This window comes from Microtus ochrogaster, chromosome 2, assembly GCF_000317375.1.
Source record: "Microtus ochrogaster isolate Prairie Vole_2 chromosome 2, MicOch1.0, whole genome shotgun sequence".
Taxonomy (NCBI): Eukaryota; Metazoa; Chordata; class Mammalia; order Rodentia; family Cricetidae; genus Microtus; species Microtus ochrogaster.
In genome coordinates this window covers 33,211,318-33,230,179 of record NC_022010.1, presented here as the reverse complement: position 1 = coordinate 33,230,179, position 18,862 = coordinate 33,211,318, and the positions used below count along the sequence as shown (strand labels likewise).

General features: G+C 45.9%; 1 protein-coding gene across 3 annotated transcripts in view; it reads left to right on the top strand.

The window, feature by feature from the left end:
• The first annotated feature begins 170 nt into the window (after positions 1 to 170).
• Masp1 (mannan binding lectin serine peptidase 1) overlaps positions 171 to 18,862 on the top strand; it is a 63,519-nt gene continuing 44,827 nt past the window's right edge. The window contains exons 1-2 of one of the 3 annotated variants that reach the window (XM_005344760.2): positions 171 to 396; positions 4,460 to 4,691. In XM_005344760.2, the coding sequence (XP_005344817.1) occupies positions 392 to 396; positions 4,460 to 4,691 (237 nt within the window). In that variant the 5' untranslated portion in view covers positions 171 to 391. The remainder of the gene's footprint in view (positions 397 to 4,459; positions 4,692 to 18,862) is intronic. The other 2 variants (XM_013351732.2, XM_013351738.2) reach the window with 2 other exon arrangements.

Here is an 18,862-nt window from a genome sequence, read left to right as displayed (position 1 = left end):
CACACACACACACACACACACACACACACACACACACCTCTGACTCTCTCAGACAGTTTTTTTTTTTTCTCCTCGAGGAGGGCTGCAGTCCCTCCCAAGGAGGGGACTGGCCAGCAGATCTCCCAAGGAAACAGTTCTGTCAGGTCCCTCTGCATGTGCAGAAGCTCAGTCAGAGAGAAGAGAGAGGGAAAGCCAGAGGGAGAGGGGGAGAGGGGATCTGTTGCAGGCAGGGGAAGGCGTGACCTGAATGGAGAATGCCAGCCAATTCCAGAGACACACAGGGACCTCAGAACAAAGATAAGGCATCGCTAACACCACACCGGGGACTGGGACCGGCTCACAGACAAGTCCAGCAGACGGGACCAAGGCCAGGAGCACACAAGGCAGGAAAATGAGGTGAGTGAAGTGCCCTCTCCAAGTGTAGAGCAGCCCTCTGGGTCTGACCTTGTCCCTAGGCAGACTCACCTGCTTGCCCTCTGGGTGGCTGGGGATGGGAGATTCTCACCAATCCTCAGGGCCCCCGCAAAGAGCGCCCTGTCTCTGGGGCACCTTCCCAGAGACTCCCAGAGTCTCGCAACTTGAAACCAGATAGTTTGTACAAAGCCCGTTCGCGGCACGGCGCGGCTGAGGCTCAGATTTCTCCCTCTGCCAGCACAGGGTGCTGCCCACTGGCCAATGTGATCCTCCTCCTCCTCCTCTTGCCCACAAGGCTGATTCTTTATTTTCCTACTCAGCATAGAGCAATGCTTTCTTTCTCACAACACTTTAAGAGTTAGATAATGTGTTTGTGTGTTTATTTCTTCTAAACAGAAAAGAAACCAGTTCCCCCACGGCTAGGTTGGGGGGTTTCTTGAGCCTTCAGAAGTTTGCCAGTAAACCTCAATTTAGAAAACTAAAAACCTGTCCCCATTTTACAGTTCCCTATAAATTCTTCATTTCTCACTGAAACCAGGGGCAGCTGGTGACATGAATCAGGCTAGGGAATGCACCCAATGGCTCTTAAAGAGACACCACAGTTTTTCAAAGGAGCGTTTGGAATTCGGAAACCTACCACTTTAAATTCTAACAGGCTTGAAGCTCTTCAATCTTCCTTGTTTCTTATGTTGCTTGAGGCTCCTCACCAGGCATGTCTTATGAGCTTTCCCAGAGTCTGAAACCCCAACTATCGTAATTATTTTGTTTAATCACTTGTGTCAAAGCTGCTAGGAAAGATCTAAAGGGAGCAGGAAAAACCTCTCGGTAGGTGTCTTAAGCCCCCTTGTGCCTATTTCTCCATTCACTCTCCCTTTCAATTGGCAGTTTCTGTGTTTCTCTTTTTTGCTCACCTAGCACCTTTACTGAGTCCAGGGCCAATGAGGGGTTTCAGTCTCTGTGACTTTGAATTCCATGTACCTATGGCTCACAGGAAAAGAAATCTCTGAAAGTTCGTTTTATTGACCTGATCATTTTTTAACCTGCTAGAAATTTTCATTTTCCTTTCTTCTAAAACAATGGCTTTTCTCCCTTTGTATTCAAGATGATAATCTGCTTTACCTGTATCTCAGCCATTTCAAAGCACGCCCTTACCTATGCTTAACCTGGATTTAGAACAACTCTCTCACTCATTTCCCACCAAGACTTGACTGGGCAGGCTCGTCATTGCTTCCTGGGTCCTAATCTCCACCACCATGGCCCCTCTTCCTTTGTTCGCATCTGTGGCTGTATCTCTTACCATCTCTGGAATGGCTGCTTATTTAAATGTCCACTTCCTCTTCCAAGAGATGTGATCAATGTCTTCATCTTTGTAGACTGTCTGCACGGTCATGTGACCAGCACCTAACAGAATGCCCCTTTCCTAGTAGAAATCCAACAAATGTGCTTGAGTTGAATTCAATTACTGAATATCAGAAAGACGTGCCAGGGAGCCATTCTTCTGGCTCTCTCTGCGGGGTCTGGACTCACCAGCATACGACTCTTCGGAGTTTGCAGGGGACTTTCACGGGCATTGTCTCATCCTGGCTTCAGATTTTGTGTGACATAAAAATTAATGGATACATGAGATAAAAACAGTTAAGCATCTTGCCCAGAGCTACACTGATGGTCTTGAAAAAGGCCCAGACTCATTCTTGTGTCTTTGGGCTCCAAGCATTTTCCTCCTCTATCCTACCAGGCACTCAATCCCAGCTGCAGATTACAATGGTCTATGTTACTTAAGGAATGCCAGTCCCCAGGCAATAGGACAGAATTTCAAGCATAGGGTAGCGGTGGGGGAGGGTTCAAACATTAGTATTTTTTTTTAATTTCCACATAAAGCTATGGGTTTTTAAAATTATTTTTCACAGGATTAATTGCTTTGGCCAGATGCCTGGGCATGATACGGGCATGGGTCCCAACTTCTCCTGTGAGCTTTTGTTATTCATTTCTGCTGTTGAAGTTAATTTGCCATATGGTATTTGGCACAATGTGCCATCTCTTAGGGTATACTTTTCATCGTCTGTCAAGTGAGGGTGTTGGGTAAGGGAGCCGTGTTGTCTCTCCCAACCCTGGATCTTAAAAATGGAGTGTTGGTGAACACTGAACAGGGGAGTGACTGGAGGCGCTCAGACGTGCCATTCATCCCGCCATCTGACACACGCAACTTCCTTATCCAGCCCCGATAGCCCGCTCTCCCCACAGAGACGAGTACACCCCAGCTCTCTGTATCACTTTTTGACATTTCAAGCAAATGCAGCTCAACTTTTTGATCAACTGGAGGATAGATAACAGGTGTCCAGGGATTGTACAGCCGGTGCCTGGTGCCTACGAAGCCAAAACACAAGTGTGATGAGAAACGAGAGCTGCCACGCACTCCTTTGATTCACAGCCCCTAAGGCAAGCAAGCAAGCAAGCATATGCTTCAGCCTCTTCCATGAATGGAGACAGCAGCTTCATGTGTCTCAGTCTGACAGGCCCTTCGTGCGCACTCACCACACAGAGCCCTGGGGCCTGGGCTGAGGCTTCTGTCAACTGCCAGCCTCAGCAGAACTGGCCCGAGGAGGCTTTCTCCTCTGTGTGTTGGGGGAGGGAGGGCGGGGGGGGGGATGTGGATAAAAGCAACCTTTCAGCCTTGTGTAATCCTGTTGTCACTATCGCGGGGAAGTCAGGGCTGGGAGCCAAAGCTGCCACTGTCAGGAAGTGGCATGATAAACCATCAGAGCAAGCCTTTACCTAGGGCTTGATATTAAAGCTTATCCCAGTGCTCGGGAGCAGAGCAGCCCTGTGGGAAGTCATCATTATTATCATGTATGAGACGAGGAACTAGATGGAGAACTCTCCCAACACTCTCCTGAAGTGAGCGGGAGAAGTAAGGTCAGGGACTGGAGTTGAAGCTGCTCTTCCATGCCAGGCACATCTGAACCTGCACTCTCAGCTCTGGTGACCGTGACTAAAGGCCTGGACACTAGCCTGTGATTCCAGACCTGGGGAGGCAAAGACGAGAAGATCCCTGAATCTCATTGGCTAGCCAGCCTAACCTAATCAACTAGCCCCAAGTCCCAGTGAGAGATGCTGTCTCCAAAAGCAAGGCTGATGACTCCTGACGAATAGGAGGTTTATCTCTGGCCTCCACACTCATGCACACATATATGCACATACACACACACACACACACACACACACACATGCCCGCACACAAACACACACAGGTATATGTATGTACGTATGCATGTGCGCGCGCAGACAACAATATCAGAAGTGAGCACAGGAACCTGTTAGGAGCATAACTAAGGAGTCACGCTTGCGATGTTTGAGTTCAAGGTCCTTGGGTCTTGCTGGGAAAGCGCTATGCCGTGGCCTGACCATTAGGACTATGACCAGCCTTAGTTACCCCGCTTCGGTTTTGCGTCATGCATGTTTGATATCGGGTTGTCCATGCCCCCTTTCACGGCTCTCTCAGCAGCCCATTACTTTCATTTCTCCAGGAAGAAATTAGAAACTTTCGATTCCCACAGAACCAAGTCCCCAAGACTTACTTTGTTCATTCTATCTTTATCAGGATTTTTTAATAGCTTTACTGGTATGTACTAAACAATCTCTTTGAGAATAGTAAATGTGTTCAGTGTCTGTAGATTCCTCTACTGAGTTTGGGCTTTATCGCAATCTTAGCTATTATTACTTGTATTTTTAAAACTACATAATTTATGGCTTCTAAGTGAGGTTCAATCGAAGAAGCGAAACCAATTATCATTTAATTATAGTAGTTATGTTCCCAAGAGTAGGCAAACGTGGGTCCCAAATGTGCTACTTTATAGAAAACTTCAGTATGCATACAAGATTTTCAAAAGACCAAAGCTAAAACCATCTTAGAAATTACCTAGTTACTTTCTCCAAATGTCCTGCAGACCTGGTAAGCAAGACCCCCAAGGAGAAAAGCAGTATACGCAGTTGTTTAGCTGGGGACCTGCAATCATTAATGTAAGCCAAACTCATTCATGTCTTTCAGGTTGCTCCTTCTCTACCATGGACTGTGCCTTGTCCTGTTGGAGGTTTCAGCCCATACCGTGGAGCTAAATGAAATGTTTGGTCAGATCCAGTCCCCTGGCTATCCAGATTCCTATCCAAGTGACTCCGAAGTGACTTGGAATATTACTGTCCCCGAGGGGTTCCGGATCAAGCTTTACTTTATGCACTTCAACTTGGAATCCTCCTATCTTTGTGAATATGACTACGTGAAGGTAGGACCACCAGTGTTCTCTACCTGGGCATAGACCAGGTACCATTCTTACCTTAGCGGGGATGCATTGAGTGAGGGGGACACACAAGGAGACAGTGCCATGAAAGACGTGATGGGAGTGGCATGCCAAGTTCAAGTCTATGAAAGGTGACGGTATAATTTGGCTTTTTGGCTAGATACACCTTTCTCCCTACTCTATTCTCAATGTATCCAGTAGCTTCCTCTCTGACATACCAATAAAGGGTATAGATCCAAGAACAAGCAGTAATCACAAAGAATCCTGATTATGTCTGACACTGAGGTATTAGATAGCCTGCCAAATTCCTTAAATAATGACCAGATGTTTAGGACCATAGGTTGTGCAACAGTCAAAAGGTAAAAGGCAAAGTCTGGATGGAAGGTTAATGTGGGATTCTGAGGGTCTTGAATACCATGTCAAAAAGTTTATATTTTTATCAGCCAAGAGTATGGCAGGGAAGGGAAGGGACTTTTACTGGCAAATATTAAAATGTTTAATAGTAAAATATTAAAAATGTAGGGAGAGCAAGTGAGCATAACAATTTACAGACAGCATTCTCTGGAATTGCCGCAGGTGGGATGTTCTGGTTTCAAAGTGGAGCTAAACTCGACGGGCACTCATGCCTGCAACTCCAGGATGTAGGGTTAGGAATAGGGCAATGGTGAGTTAGCCTTGGAACAAACTCAGGTTTAGTCTTCAAAAAAAACAAAACAAAACAAAATTTTAATAATAATAACGTGGACTTGGAAAGGTTCAACACATTCTAAGAGATCAAATTCACTCAGGTTGTACCTACTTCAAAAGTTCAGAAAACTAAAAATCAACTTTCTCTTTTTAATGTGTTTATTTATCTATTTTTATGTGTCTGAGTATTTTGCCTGCATGTATATAAGTGTATACATGAATGCAGTACCCAAAGAGAGCACTGGTCTCCCTAGAACTGGGCTTACAGGTAGTCAGGAAGCACTGTGGGGGGCGCTGGTCCCAGAGCTTCTGGGAGAGCAGCCCATGCTCTTCACCACTGAGCCATCTCTCCGGCCCCATGAAGCCTGTACTAAGTTCTCTCCAGCTCTCCAGAAAAGGTTCCCCTCAAATATGAGTCAGCTTTCTCTATTTAACCACGAGTCTACTTTTATTTTCCCACAGCCTGTCACTCGGCAACACTTAACCTTGTACTAACCAGAATGTTTGATCGATGGCAAAGTAGTGAATTTACCAGGACCCTTTATACTGATCATCTCATTCAAATTTCATTAAAGTTGTATGGGAAGTGAGCGCCTATTCTATTTCACAGCAAACCAAACCCCAGAAAGGTTAGGTGACTCAAGGCAATCCATCGGGAAGATGGCAGATCAAGATCCCAACCCATGTCATTGGAATCTGAACCCCATGCTTGTTTGGCCCTGATGAATAGCTCACAAGCTGTGCTCCCCTGAGTCCCAGCATGTAAAACCATACAAGGGGTGTAGGAGGAAATGCTAAGTGGAGCTGTGGACCCTCCCCCGTCTCAGCTCATTTTATATGCAGAGCCTTACTGTGGAGCCAAGGTCCACACGGAATTTCACATCAGGGTTCTCAATCTCAGCATTGTTGACATATAGAGCCAAGTAACTCATTGTTGAAGAAACAGGTCTTCAGATCTGAAGGATATTTTGGCAGACCCCCCTGGCCGCTATTTATTAGATGTCAGTGGCCGTTCCACCAGCTTGTCATAGTCAACAATGTCTACAATGTTGACACTATCCCAGAACCATTGCTGTATGGAATGCTGCCATTGCCTGGACGCCTCATGCTATGAACAATAGGACAATCAGATGCAAAATATCTGACTCCCCAGAAGAAAGGTAAGCCGAGAGAACATGAGCTCTGGACACTTCAAAGTGTTCTTGAGGCAACTGGTAGAATGAGCTGCTGAGCTGAAGTCCCTGTGAGTTAGTCGCATCTGCCCAGTTCCTATAGGGAAAGGCATTCATATGGGGGAGAGAGTTGACATGGCTGACTCTCTAGAACATCATCACCATCAGCACCAGCTCCCTGCAGAGGTTCTAACAGCCATGAGATAGGAACAGGCCTCCCACGTAGGCTGGCAACTGGTGATCACAGAGATAGCTCGTGTGCTTGTCCACACATGTATAATAGTCTCCCTTCAAGAGTCAAGAGATCACAGAAGTTAAGCTTTAGGGCCTGTAGTTTCTGCACACCCCCATTTTACAGGCTTATGCTAAATGTTACTGCATCTTAAGTCTTTTCCCCCTGATGAATACGTTCTAAATCCTTCAGTTTGGCCCAAAACAGAAAAAGACAGACGTGGAACAGTCTGGGTTTAGGTGAGCCCTAAAATGCCTCAACTTGCCCATTGCCCATGATCACCCTACCTCACTTTGAGGCCCAATACTTGAATCTGAAGCTCCAATCCAGTTCTCATTGACTGGAAGACTGAAGGTCAGAGCTCAAGGAGAAAACTAACACTCTGCCTCTGAACTCACAAGGCCAGAAGTCTCACAGAATTAAACCTGCTCTCCTTTCCTAGGTGCCTGCACAACCCCAGGTCCCAGGATAGCTACTAGGTTTGGCTTTTAATGAGAATCTCTTCTCTTTCAATCCGAATCCGAGCACAAACATGCCACGCGGCTCCAGGATAAGTCAACACTACTCTTCTAGATTCTGTTTGTTCATCTGTTCAATGAGGGAATGTGTCACTTTTCCTGGGGAAACATGAGCAAATGCCTACTCTCCCTGCTAGGAGCCCACAAACGACCAGAGGAATAATTCTACCAAAGTCCAAGCTGGTGAACCAGTGAGATCATTGGGGTTACTTACAGGAGGACGGGTGAGGGGTTACTTACAATGACTCAAAGGCAGCTGAACTACCCAAAAGCTACCTCAGAGTGTAACAACTCATGAAAGCCACACGTCTGGGGCCCTCTGTGACTCATAGACTGTTGGAGACAGGCTGGAGAGACTCTTGCAGGTAGCTCAGAAGATGGGAGGTTCTCTTCTACCTAGCAAGGCCTAGTGACTCTTGTTCGTTTCAGTAACTTCCTGAACCTTGGATAACTGCTTGTTTTCTGAATCTGAAGGAGCTTTTTCTAGGAGAGAATGTTATAGCAGGGAGGAAACTGATGGAACAGAACGTGGGATGAGATGACCCCTAAAGCACCTTAAATTCCGGCCCTCTCCTTGCAATCATACTTGCCAGAATCTTCCAGATGATCCCTCCAAGTCTTCATTATCCTACTTAGCCAGTTCTCACAGTTCCACGGCCATTAGCACTCTAAAGAGAGCCTACACTCTTCAGGGGAACACCTTAGTGACACACTATTTGAGTCGAACTTGTAAATGCAGCACACCACCGCTGTTCTTTATCGAGTCACTTAAAATACTAGTTTCCTTTGGCAGGATAACATCCTGGACTATTTTGAGGATTTTTTTTTCTCCATAGCTCAATTTTCCTTGGAGCCAAAGGGTAGGTTTAAAGGATCACCCAGCTCACAGGAACTGTTTTCAGTCCAACCCACATCCATGATCCTCCCTTCCCACTCAAGCCCATCAGGGTGACCATGCTGACACAGAGTATCGTCAGCCCAAATCAAAACGGGACCTCAAAGCTGTGGACCGGATGCTCACATTTATGGGAATTCCTCTTCAGCCTGCTTTCCCGCAGCCCTCGGTCTTCAAGACAAGTGCACATCTGCACAGCAGCATCTGCTTCCTCGGAATGCGCTGCCATAGTGTAGTCCTGCAGGGCACAGATGAGATGCATGCTTCACAGCTGGTGGGTGCTGCAGACGGAGGGCCCAGCACAGATGCTAGGCATGGAAGCTGGAAGTCCCTGGTCTGCTGTTCATTCCATGTTGGCCTTAGGCAAAGTGGTTTCCTCTAGAAGGAACCTCTCCTTCTCCATCTTCCCTTTCCCTGGCAGGCAGGTAGTTGATTTACATGGTCTATAAGGTCCATCTAATGGCCTTAGAAATCAAGGTCTACCTGCGTCATCGTCTTGTCATTGGCTCAAGTCAGGCCTAGAGCAGAATTTACATCTGAAAACAGCCAGTCTTGTCAGGAGGGGTGGTGCACACCTTTGATCCCACAATTGGGGAGGGGCAGGAGCCCGTAGATTTCTGAGTTTGAGGCCCGCCTTGTATATTCAGTCCCAGGCCAGTCAGGATTTGTCACAGAGACCCTTTCGGAAAAGGATGTCTATCTTTTCTTCTTTCAAATCAATTAAGCTATAGGAGGGCCCCATCCTATGAAGTTCTAGATTTTAATTTGCAATAGGGTAGCAAATGCTGTCTGTAGTCAAATTGTTAAAACTCTCTTTGATTCAAATGCTGTTATATAGCCAGGAAATGCAGGATTTCCCCCAGACAATGAAACAAATGACATTTAACTGAGCGTCAGATCAAATGGCTGCCATTTAGAGGAGTCAGGAGGCGAGGGGTGTGGAAATGCAGACCCCCAGGCACAGAAGTTCACACCTGCCATTTCAGGTTCACTTCGTGCCATCTGCTTGTTAAAGAAGCATGCAGCATCTCAGTTTATTAGCTCTCCCCTCCCCTGTTTCTCTCCCCATTGCTCTTCCTCTCAATTCCCGCCTCCAAAGCTCAGCTGCTACCTAGTAAGTTTCCGGAAGATGTAGGGCCACTGTTCTGTCTATCCCGCATCCCTTAGATAATGAACAATTCTCATAGAATTTCCACCGTGAGCCCCTTAGCCCCAGTCCATAGTCAGCCAGCCTAATACATTGCAATGACCCCCCATATGTCTGCCAGATACCAGCCTCTCCCTATGAGTCCACCCTTTGTGGAACTGCAGAGGGATCATCTTCAAATATCTCTTTGTTTGTGCCGTCCTCATAATCTTCAAAAACATGCCCACTTTCTAACGATGCCCAAGAATTCTGTAAGTAAACTATCCTAAGATGAACACACCCAAACTGGGTCTCCAAAGACAAACCAAAGACAAACATTACCATCCTGCCCTCTAGGAATTCACAATTTCAAAGGAGGCAATAAGACGATTACATAATTAAAATGTTAAAAACCTAGACAAGAAACATAAGTCAGAACACACACGTGTGAGTAGTCACTTCTGGGTGGTCGGAAAAGGCTTTGGAAGTCCTTAATGTTCGAGATAGTTCTTTAAGGGTGAGTGGAAGCCTTTAAGGGTGAGTTGCAGTTCCTGGAATGGAATGTATCAGCACATAACCACAGTGTGAAGATTGAAAAGGACCCAATGGTGAGAGCAGAGAATAGTTGGGGTTGACATGTCTTAGGGAGATACACACACACACACACACACAAACCAAAAAAAAAATGCCCAGAACAATTACATAGGGAGCAACTAAGAAAATGTCTAGTAAATTTGGGTTTACAAATAGCATCCAAAGTGACAGACAAGTGATGGACTGGTTGAATTGATTTGGGGACTTAAGAGTGTACACCCATAGTCATAAACAAATGGTCAGTAGGTTGAGTTAATTCTTCAATATATTTTGTTCACCAGTTTTATACATACTTACTCTGTCTTAAAAAAGAAAATTAGTAACAATGACCAGAAAGAAAAAAAAAAACAGTAATATCAATACAAAACCTCTGATCTCACACAAAATCCTCATTTCGTTTAGAAAACCTGGCAGTGCTGGGAGACAAACAGCTGGTACCCAGCAAAGTTGACCATGTAGCTAGGGCTCCCCCACATCCCACGAGCCCCTCCTCAGCCTAATGCCAAAGGTTTCTCACATCTTGCACCGTTGCTTCCCTTGTAGTGAGGAATGTGAAACTTTCCCCTCCAGTGTGTCTACCAAAATAGGAAACAGAAACGTGCCTGAGAAGGCGTATATTTCAAGGAAAATTATTTGAAAACATTCTTTGTGGAATGAAGCATCTCTGTCTGTATTTAATGTGCAAAATATGTTCCTGTCTAAAAAAAAATCCTCTTGCTTCAGTCCTTTATGATTTCAGTGTGGCGTCATATGGTATTTGAGTCTAGGATTTCTGTGGACAGAGGACATGGAGGTGACATAGTCAGAAACAAGTCTGAGTAAGTTTGATCTTGATGTTTAAATACAGGAGTTAGGCACAGGGCATGATGGGAACTTATTGACTAGATTGAGTGTACAAGGGCTGGTTGGCTAGGACATAGGTCTGGAGGAAGCTCACGGATCCCTGAAGCAAGCTTTGGAAGCACAGGCAGAGCACCATAGGAAATGGTGTGTACAGGGGAGGGAGAGCATGAGAGCTTCCAGTCCAGGTTCTGAAAGCCGGGTCACTACTTTCCACATGTGGAGATCGGGAGCAGGCAGCGACCAACAGGTTTAGAATGGGGTGTGTGGAAGAGCACTAAGCCTGGAACACAACTGGAAGCGCTAATCCAGATTTTAGGATAGAGCTTAAAGGGACACAAGGATCAAATTAACTGAGTCACTCTGTGTGAGACCCCTTGGCCAAGTTGCTTCATCTCCCTTAGCTTGGGCTTGCTGTCAGCTTTTAAAAATCCAGAAGGGGCACAATGTCTTCCTTGCAGCTTGAGGCAGCGTAGTCTGCTGTGGAGTGTGCTGGAAACCGCAGTCGGACTCAGTGGTTTGAAAACTCTGAGACCTAAGGTCAGGTCCTGCTGCCGCCTCTCACGGGAGCAACACTTCCTCCATGATGCCCTTATAAAATGGAAAGATCAGAACCCCTTTCTCATGGGCTCACTGTGGAAGTAAATGATGGGAAAATGCTTTAAGTACCTAGGTCCGATGCATATCAGCTAAGGAAGGCCGCTTGGCATGATGCGAGCCGGAAAGCAAACCACTTGCCTGGCATCACCAGCTGTTCGGCGAACGCACACGGCCTCCTCCGTGCTCTCTCCATCTTGCTGGGTCACTCAGTGGTTTCAGGTAATTCCTACTAAGTGCTTTGAGAGGACTGTTTCAGCGCAGGATGCTGTGTGTCTAGCATCACAGTTCTTACAGCAGTTTTCAATCTGCTGATGCAGGCAATTCTTCTCATGGAATGGGAACACGGGTATTATTATACTTACCCTACAGAGAAGCAAATTGAGGCACAGAGAGAATTGCCCAAGTCCCTCTGGAAAAGCCAGATCTCAATCTCTAGTCTTTGCAAAACCAAGACAAGGTTCTGTTTCCCCTTGGTGCCTCTTCCATGCCAATTCTAGTCTGGAAAGGACCTTGAACTGTTTCTCAGCCAATGTACTTTTTTTTTTTCTAAAGCAATAGTATTCCTGTCATGGTATTTTAGTGAAATTTGTAAAATGACTTGAAGGGTTTTGAGGGTTCCTGTTTTGTCTAGATTCTGCTAAGCAACTTTCTCTTTTACCCTGACTTTGGGAGAAAACTTGTTTTAAAAGTAATAAGTAATGAAGCCTGGTCCGAAGGTTGGGACATGCTCAATTGATATGCTTGCAGTGCAAACGTTCCAAGTGACTCCCACTAGACTGCCAACCCCAGGAGTTCAAGGCTGTGTCTGTGTTTTCTCTGGTAGCAGGCACTACCCTGGGTGGGACAGAAAGAGGTGCCATCCAGGCAGCGATGCAGAAGAAAGAACACCATGCTAGAAATCGGCCATTGGCTGAGGACAAGACCTCGGGCAAGTCACCAGTGCATTCTGGGCCCCAGTTTTCTCAGTGAGGGAAGTTCACTAGTGGGTTTTTCCAGGTCCAGTTTTCGTTGGTCTGAGATCCAGTCCAACGCCCTTTCCCCCACGCCACATGGGTTAGTCTGTATCCTGCTGCATAATTAAGATAGAAGTCTTCTGACCTCAAGGACTGATTCCATTACAGCTCTCTGTTTACTTAAGTCATGCCCACGACCTTCAGGCCCTGCTGGCCCCAGCAATGGCTCTGCTCTTTCTCTGGGAGGGGACAGGAGATTGTGACCTCAGAAGGAAATGAGAACTGGATGAAGGTTTCTCTTGAATGGTAATTGTAGTCCTAGCGCAATTCTTCCCTCTGGCATGCTGGGCCCCAAATACCAATTGCCACTAACTGAAGAGAACTAGGGGGTGAAAATGAGCTTCAGAAAAGTGTGACCAAGTCTTATTTTAAGCAGGAAATGCAAGTAGCACAGGCTATGGAGTGACGAGAAGCAGAAGGAAGCCTTTCATGCTGGGGCCAAGAAAGTAAGCTAAGGTGGGGATGGACAAGCATGAAACAGATGTGCTCTGTGGGGTGCGGTGTACAGGGGATACAGCTGTGCACTTCTGTAGCTGTGCACCTACAGAAAACCTCTGGTAAATAGCAGAGCTGGAACTTACCGTCCTTACAGGAGAGAAGAGAAAGTGGGAAAGGTGTTCCTTCAAGACATACTGTGTAGCCACAGTGTTGAAGGTACAGCCTCTGGGCCACATTGCAGTGAGTAAGCAGGCAATCAGCGAGAATAATCACTATTGTATCTAGCGAGTAGAGAGCAGACAGACAGGCAAAGGAACAAGACAGAACCAGTATAGCGTCCTGTGGATGAATACGGCACCCAGGGATGTCTTGCTGAGTCGGGAATATTTGAGCAAAGGAAACGATGAGGGTCTTAGTTATGTGCTTCCTGGAGAAAAGGCGCCAACTCAGGTAGAACAGCACAAGGACCCCCAGGCAGAGAAATGGCTGGTGTGTCTGAAGAAGGAAGTTAGAGACGGGAGATGGCAAGAGGAGACAGACTGGACCAGGGAGGGAGGCTGGGAAACAGGGATCCTGCAAGGTGCTGCAGCGGATGCAGATCTTTTGGACAGCTGACTGCCTGGACACCTGATGCTTCCTTTGCCCTGACTCCAGATTGTATGTTTGGAAAGCTGAGGCCTAGAGACAGTGATATGTGCATTCAAAAATGAAGGAAAATAGGGAGCATAGGATGGACAAGAGATGGATCTTGGCACATCATTCTTTGTTGGAATTCAAAAGACATTAAAGCCCCAGGAACAATGGTAGAACGAAGTTAAAATAATTTAGAAATGATGAATTTTCGTAGAATTCATTTATTTCTAATGTGGTTTGTTTAGTTGGTTCTCTCTCTCTCTCTCTCTCTCTCTCTCTCTCTCTCTCTCTTTACTTAAACTTTAAGGATGACGGCTGTGATAAATAAAAGCAAAACCCCAGAAAATTTGATAGCTGGGTCTTGGAAGCTAATAAGCATTTTCAGATTCAACATAGCCCAACATGGCCGAGTTAAAGTAGCAAGAGTGTGCTGAGGCTATGGCAAGAACCCAGGGCCCTGGCTAGGTATTTCCAGCACCCCTGAGGATTTCTATGCAAAGATTTGTGGATATAAGGATGAGGTTTGGTAGGACAGGGTTCAGAGCTATGGCAGGACACACAATAGCTCACACATTCCTGGGCTGATCACTGTCTCCCCTCAGTCCAGACTGTGACATACCTTGAGTCTGGCAGCCCTGCCAGGGAACACAACCACCCTTTGTTTTTTTCCTGTCCCCAAGCTATTTTCCTGCCCTGAGTTGTGGGGCCCAGGCTCCCAATACTAAAGGGATTTGCATGTGAATGAGCAGCCTCCGATCCTAGAAGAGATGAGATGGAGAAGTCCAAGCCTTTCACCAGCTAAGAGAGACTGTAAATCCACCCTGGTGCCCCCTCCCCAGCTACAGTACCAGGAACCCCCTCGCTGCCCCACTGAAGCCTGGTTCCCACCTGCGGGATGCCTGGATGCCAATCCCAAGGCTCGGGGCCAGCCCCTCCCTCCCTTGCCAGTCCTTTCTTCTCTCCCTGCAAATGCTGGTCTTTTCTGTTCACTATCCTTCCTGGCAGCGGTGCTGTCCACAGACTCTCAGGACCTGGGAGCTCTTTCTCAGCCCCCCTTGTTCTTTATGGTTTCTGCCCTTTGCACAGAGACAGGACCTTCCTAGGGTATTGTCAAGCTCCATTAAGAGGTTTTACTGTGATTAGCTAAAAAAGCAAAAAAACAAAACAAACAAAATGACACCACTGCACTGGGAAGATCAGCACACCTGGACCATCGTGATGTGACTTTGAGCAGGACTCAGTTTCCCTATCTAAGAAATAGGAGGTGTACACTTAAGGTCCTTGGCTATCTTTTCCAACTCTGACCATCTATAGAAATTTCTGATTCTAATGATTTGACCAGGGTTGGAAGTCAAGAAATGTGAGTTTTATGTAGGTTTCCTGCTCACAGGCTGTGTGGCCCTGGGGAATTTATATGACCTCTCTAAGCACCAAACTGTGATGTCCGTCGGAGGCACCTCATCACGTGATCATTAGGAGAAAATAAAACGGATATAAAGATGCCCCACTGGAATGAGGATGAATCGTCATCTCATTTGTTTGTTGATTGATTGATTGGTTGATTGCTTGATTGAGACAGGGTCTCACTGTGTAGCTCTCATCGTCCTGGAACCCACAGAGATCTACCTGCATGAGCTACCCCTCCTGGTTATCCATCATTTATTTTTTAAGGCCACATGATGTGGGCCAGGACTGAAGCGTCAACCTCCCAGCATATCTATCTGAAGTCAACTGAAATCTTCCATCTGCCAGATGGGCCATTTTACAGGCATGACTTTCAAAAGTCTTCTAAATGTATTGCTCACACAGCAGGCTGCTACAATCTACCTCCTCTTTCTCCAGGCCCAGGTTCTTGTTTGGGGTCTGGTACACTTCACCTGCTTCCACCCAGGCTCTTTAACTGAAATTTAAAGCCACAGACTAGAGTAGCAAGACTGGACTATCAGCACTGGCCTGGCCCCTGAAGGTGAAGGTGGTTCCCTTCTTTTTACCAATACCCCCTTTATACTTTTGTATATGTTGGGTTTTCTTTTTAAAAATCGAGATTCTGAGTGTTAAGGAAAATATTGAATATTTGCCATTCAAGTTTGGCTTATTAGAGTGATGTATTTTTAAGCTCAAGATTCTTTTTAAATCTGAAAACAAAGAACAACCTGTAGTTTGGCATTGATTCCTTCTACTTTGTGCTCCCAATGTATGTGCTCAGTGTGCGTGTGATCGCATCACGTTAGATAGTTTCCCTTGTGAAGAATTTTCTATAAATATTTCCTGGTCAGTCTACATTCTCCATTAATGTGACAGCTTATGGCTCCTAATGTTTACTAAGTTAATGGAACTTGTACACACACATGTATTCACATACACACAGCATGTTTACTATGTTTGACTCTTTCCCCCAAGGTTAAATTCCCATGGGAATTTGTAGACACACACACATTCACACACATTCACACACACATATCACACACACACATATCATATTTACCATGTTTGACTCTTTCTTCCAAGTTTAGATTCCCAAGGGAATTTGTAGACACACACACAGACACACACACATCTTGTTTTTCGTGTTTTTGTCTTTTTCTCTGGGTTTTATTTTCCTGTGGATTTTTGTAGACACACGCGCACATATATATTTTATGTGTATATCTTGTTTTTCCCATTTTTGTCTTTTTCTCCCGGTTTTATTTTCCTGGGGGTTTTTGTAGACACACACACATACACACACACTCACACACACATATCACACACATGTATCATGTTTACCATGTTTGACTCTTTCTCCCAAGGCTAGATTCCCATGGTAAGACAAGGGATAACTTTGCAAGTGTAATCCCATATGGCCTGATCAGTCTTGAAAGGTACCAAGTTTCTCACTTCCTCAGATGCTAGTGTAGAGGTGGTAATTGCTCTTCCGGTGAAGGGTGTAGTAGAAAAAGCTCAGGACAAAAAACAGGAGACTTTCAAGACTCTAAGAACCTATCAGGTTGTCATACTAAAAACATCCACTCACAAATATTAGACTTCCTCACTCTCCCCAAACACTTTTTTCACAAGCCTGTCCCCACAAGTTCTTGTTCACTGTGTGATGAATTATTCCAGCCCGTTATAGCCAAACAGCACTGTGCTGCTTGTTCACAATGCTATAGTTGACCTGGACTTGGTGGAATGGTCCTTTGGTGGGTTACTTAAAGGCAGCTGAGTGCTGACAATGGTCAGAGAGTCACTGAAGCTCACAGGTGCCTAATGACCTCACATGTCCATCTGGTGGTTAAAGGTGAGGGTCAGCTAGAGATGGTCTAGAAACCATGTAGACAACACCCTCTGTTCCACATCACTCTGTACTCCAATAGGCCTCCTCAGACTTCTCCTGGTGACTTCAGAGCAGTAATCTAAGTATAAAACAGTGTTAAAGGGAAAGAGTTAATTAACAAACAACACTGTGTAATAACATTAAAAGAACAGCGTGCAAGCTGTACTTAAGAACATCACTCCCGTCTAAGGATAGCAGTAGTGGGATTTCCTCTTGCTAAGACGTTCCTAGGACTATTTCCAGGTCATTGCAACTTCGCCATCAATGTGACAGCTAATGGGTCCCTAGTGTTCACTGTTAGTACGCATTAACTATTGTTTCTGGTTCTATTAGTAGAGTGTGTGTTCCCTGTTCAAATATAGCCCAGGAAGGCAGGAATTCAGAGTAGAAAATCAGTTCGCAGGGAACATCGGGGTTAACAGGTATCACGGTTAAACTGATCTAACAAGCTACTTGGTCAAGACATGCCTGGGTGCTCAAACATGACCTTGGGTGTAGGGGATGCTGGGGAAACTTAGCATATTCCTGGGGGGATGGGGCAGAATCCTTTCAAAACTGCCTTAGCGAGGCTCCTTGCTAATAATGGATTTTACACCCATGAGCCTAACAGAAAACTCAGAATCTTTACTAAAGCTGAGACAGGCAAAGAATCTTTGTCAGTTACTAGGACTGTGTGGCCTAAGCTCAGAAAAGCCATGCCACCTGGGACACATAGCATGCCTTTGTCAGCACAAGTTATCCATCCGCTCAGTCCAGGAGCAGCAAGGTCACATAGCAGAGGGGTCTATGGTCAGGAGTGAAAGAAGACAGGTTCAGGTGCTTTCGGAAACACTATACCACACTCTCTAAATGCAATCACTCATGCCCTTTCCACACACTGAACACAATTTCTCCCTGGTACCTAATTCATTATGAGACTGGGCTTGAAGTACAGGACCCACACAGACCAAACCAGGTACAGACGAAACCCTCACAGCAGGCTCTTGTGTGCAGTTTCCTTTTGCCATACATCTCTGAACCTGCAGGGACAATTATTTGACACCCCCCCCATACCCAGGGTGTGACTATCTTTGTGGTGTAAAGAATAGGAGGATCATAGTAGAGCCCTCATTGAAAAGTGGAGGAAGGATGGAAAGAACACAGCAATTACCTCTCCATAGTCATCATGAGATTCTTGGGTTGCCTTCTCAAGTACTTAGGCATGTTCTTTGGCTAGAGGCCAGTCCATTGCTCTCCATGGCTCTGAACTACTGCCTTAATTCTGCATCTGGCTTCCCAACTTCACTTTCAGAGATGTCCTTTCCCTCACCTAAGACCAAGGTCCTGTTTGCAGTCAAGTACTCTCTACCCATTCTCTGTACATGAAGCTCTGAACCCAAAGCCTCGTCTCATTTGGAATTGTCCTGTCATTTCCAGTTGACAGTGCCATGTCCCCTTGAAGTTCCTTTTGAGTCTTCTAAATGTAAGAATATCGTTATTCATGCAAAATAACAACAGAAAACGATAAGAGCCAGAGTTCTTTTCCAGGTTGGCTTTGGTGCTTAGGAGAGCACTTCAGAGCCCCTAAGATTCGTAGCTCACCTCTGATTTGGATGATAACACGTTCCAGGCATCGCCTTGAGGTCTCAGAGCTTAACGCACAGGTCTCAACACCGTGCCTTTGACTCCATCCTTGCCTCACAGCTCCTTTCTAGAGAAAAATTCCTGGCCTCATCCTGACCCCCGTAACTTCTCCCACTTCTGATCGCTCAGTGAGTATGGCTTCTTCTTGATGACTGTGTGGTGTACGGGTAGCGGCATGTCCCCACATGCAGTGCTCTGTCTGGATGTCTCCTGAGCCGGAACCACCAGCCCACTGTGATGATGCTAGCTTCTAAGCCACCTCAGCTGGTTTCCCAATTAATTCACCACTACAGAGCTCACATGGTCTGAGTGTGCATGCGTCTGTGTGTGTGTGTGTATGTGGTGTGTGTGTGAGAGAGAGAGAAAGAGAGAGAGAGTGTGTGTGTATGAGAAAGAGAGAGAGTGTATGTGGTGTGTGGGTGAGAGAGAAAGAGAGAGAGTATATGTATGTGTTTGTGTGTTTGTGTGTGAG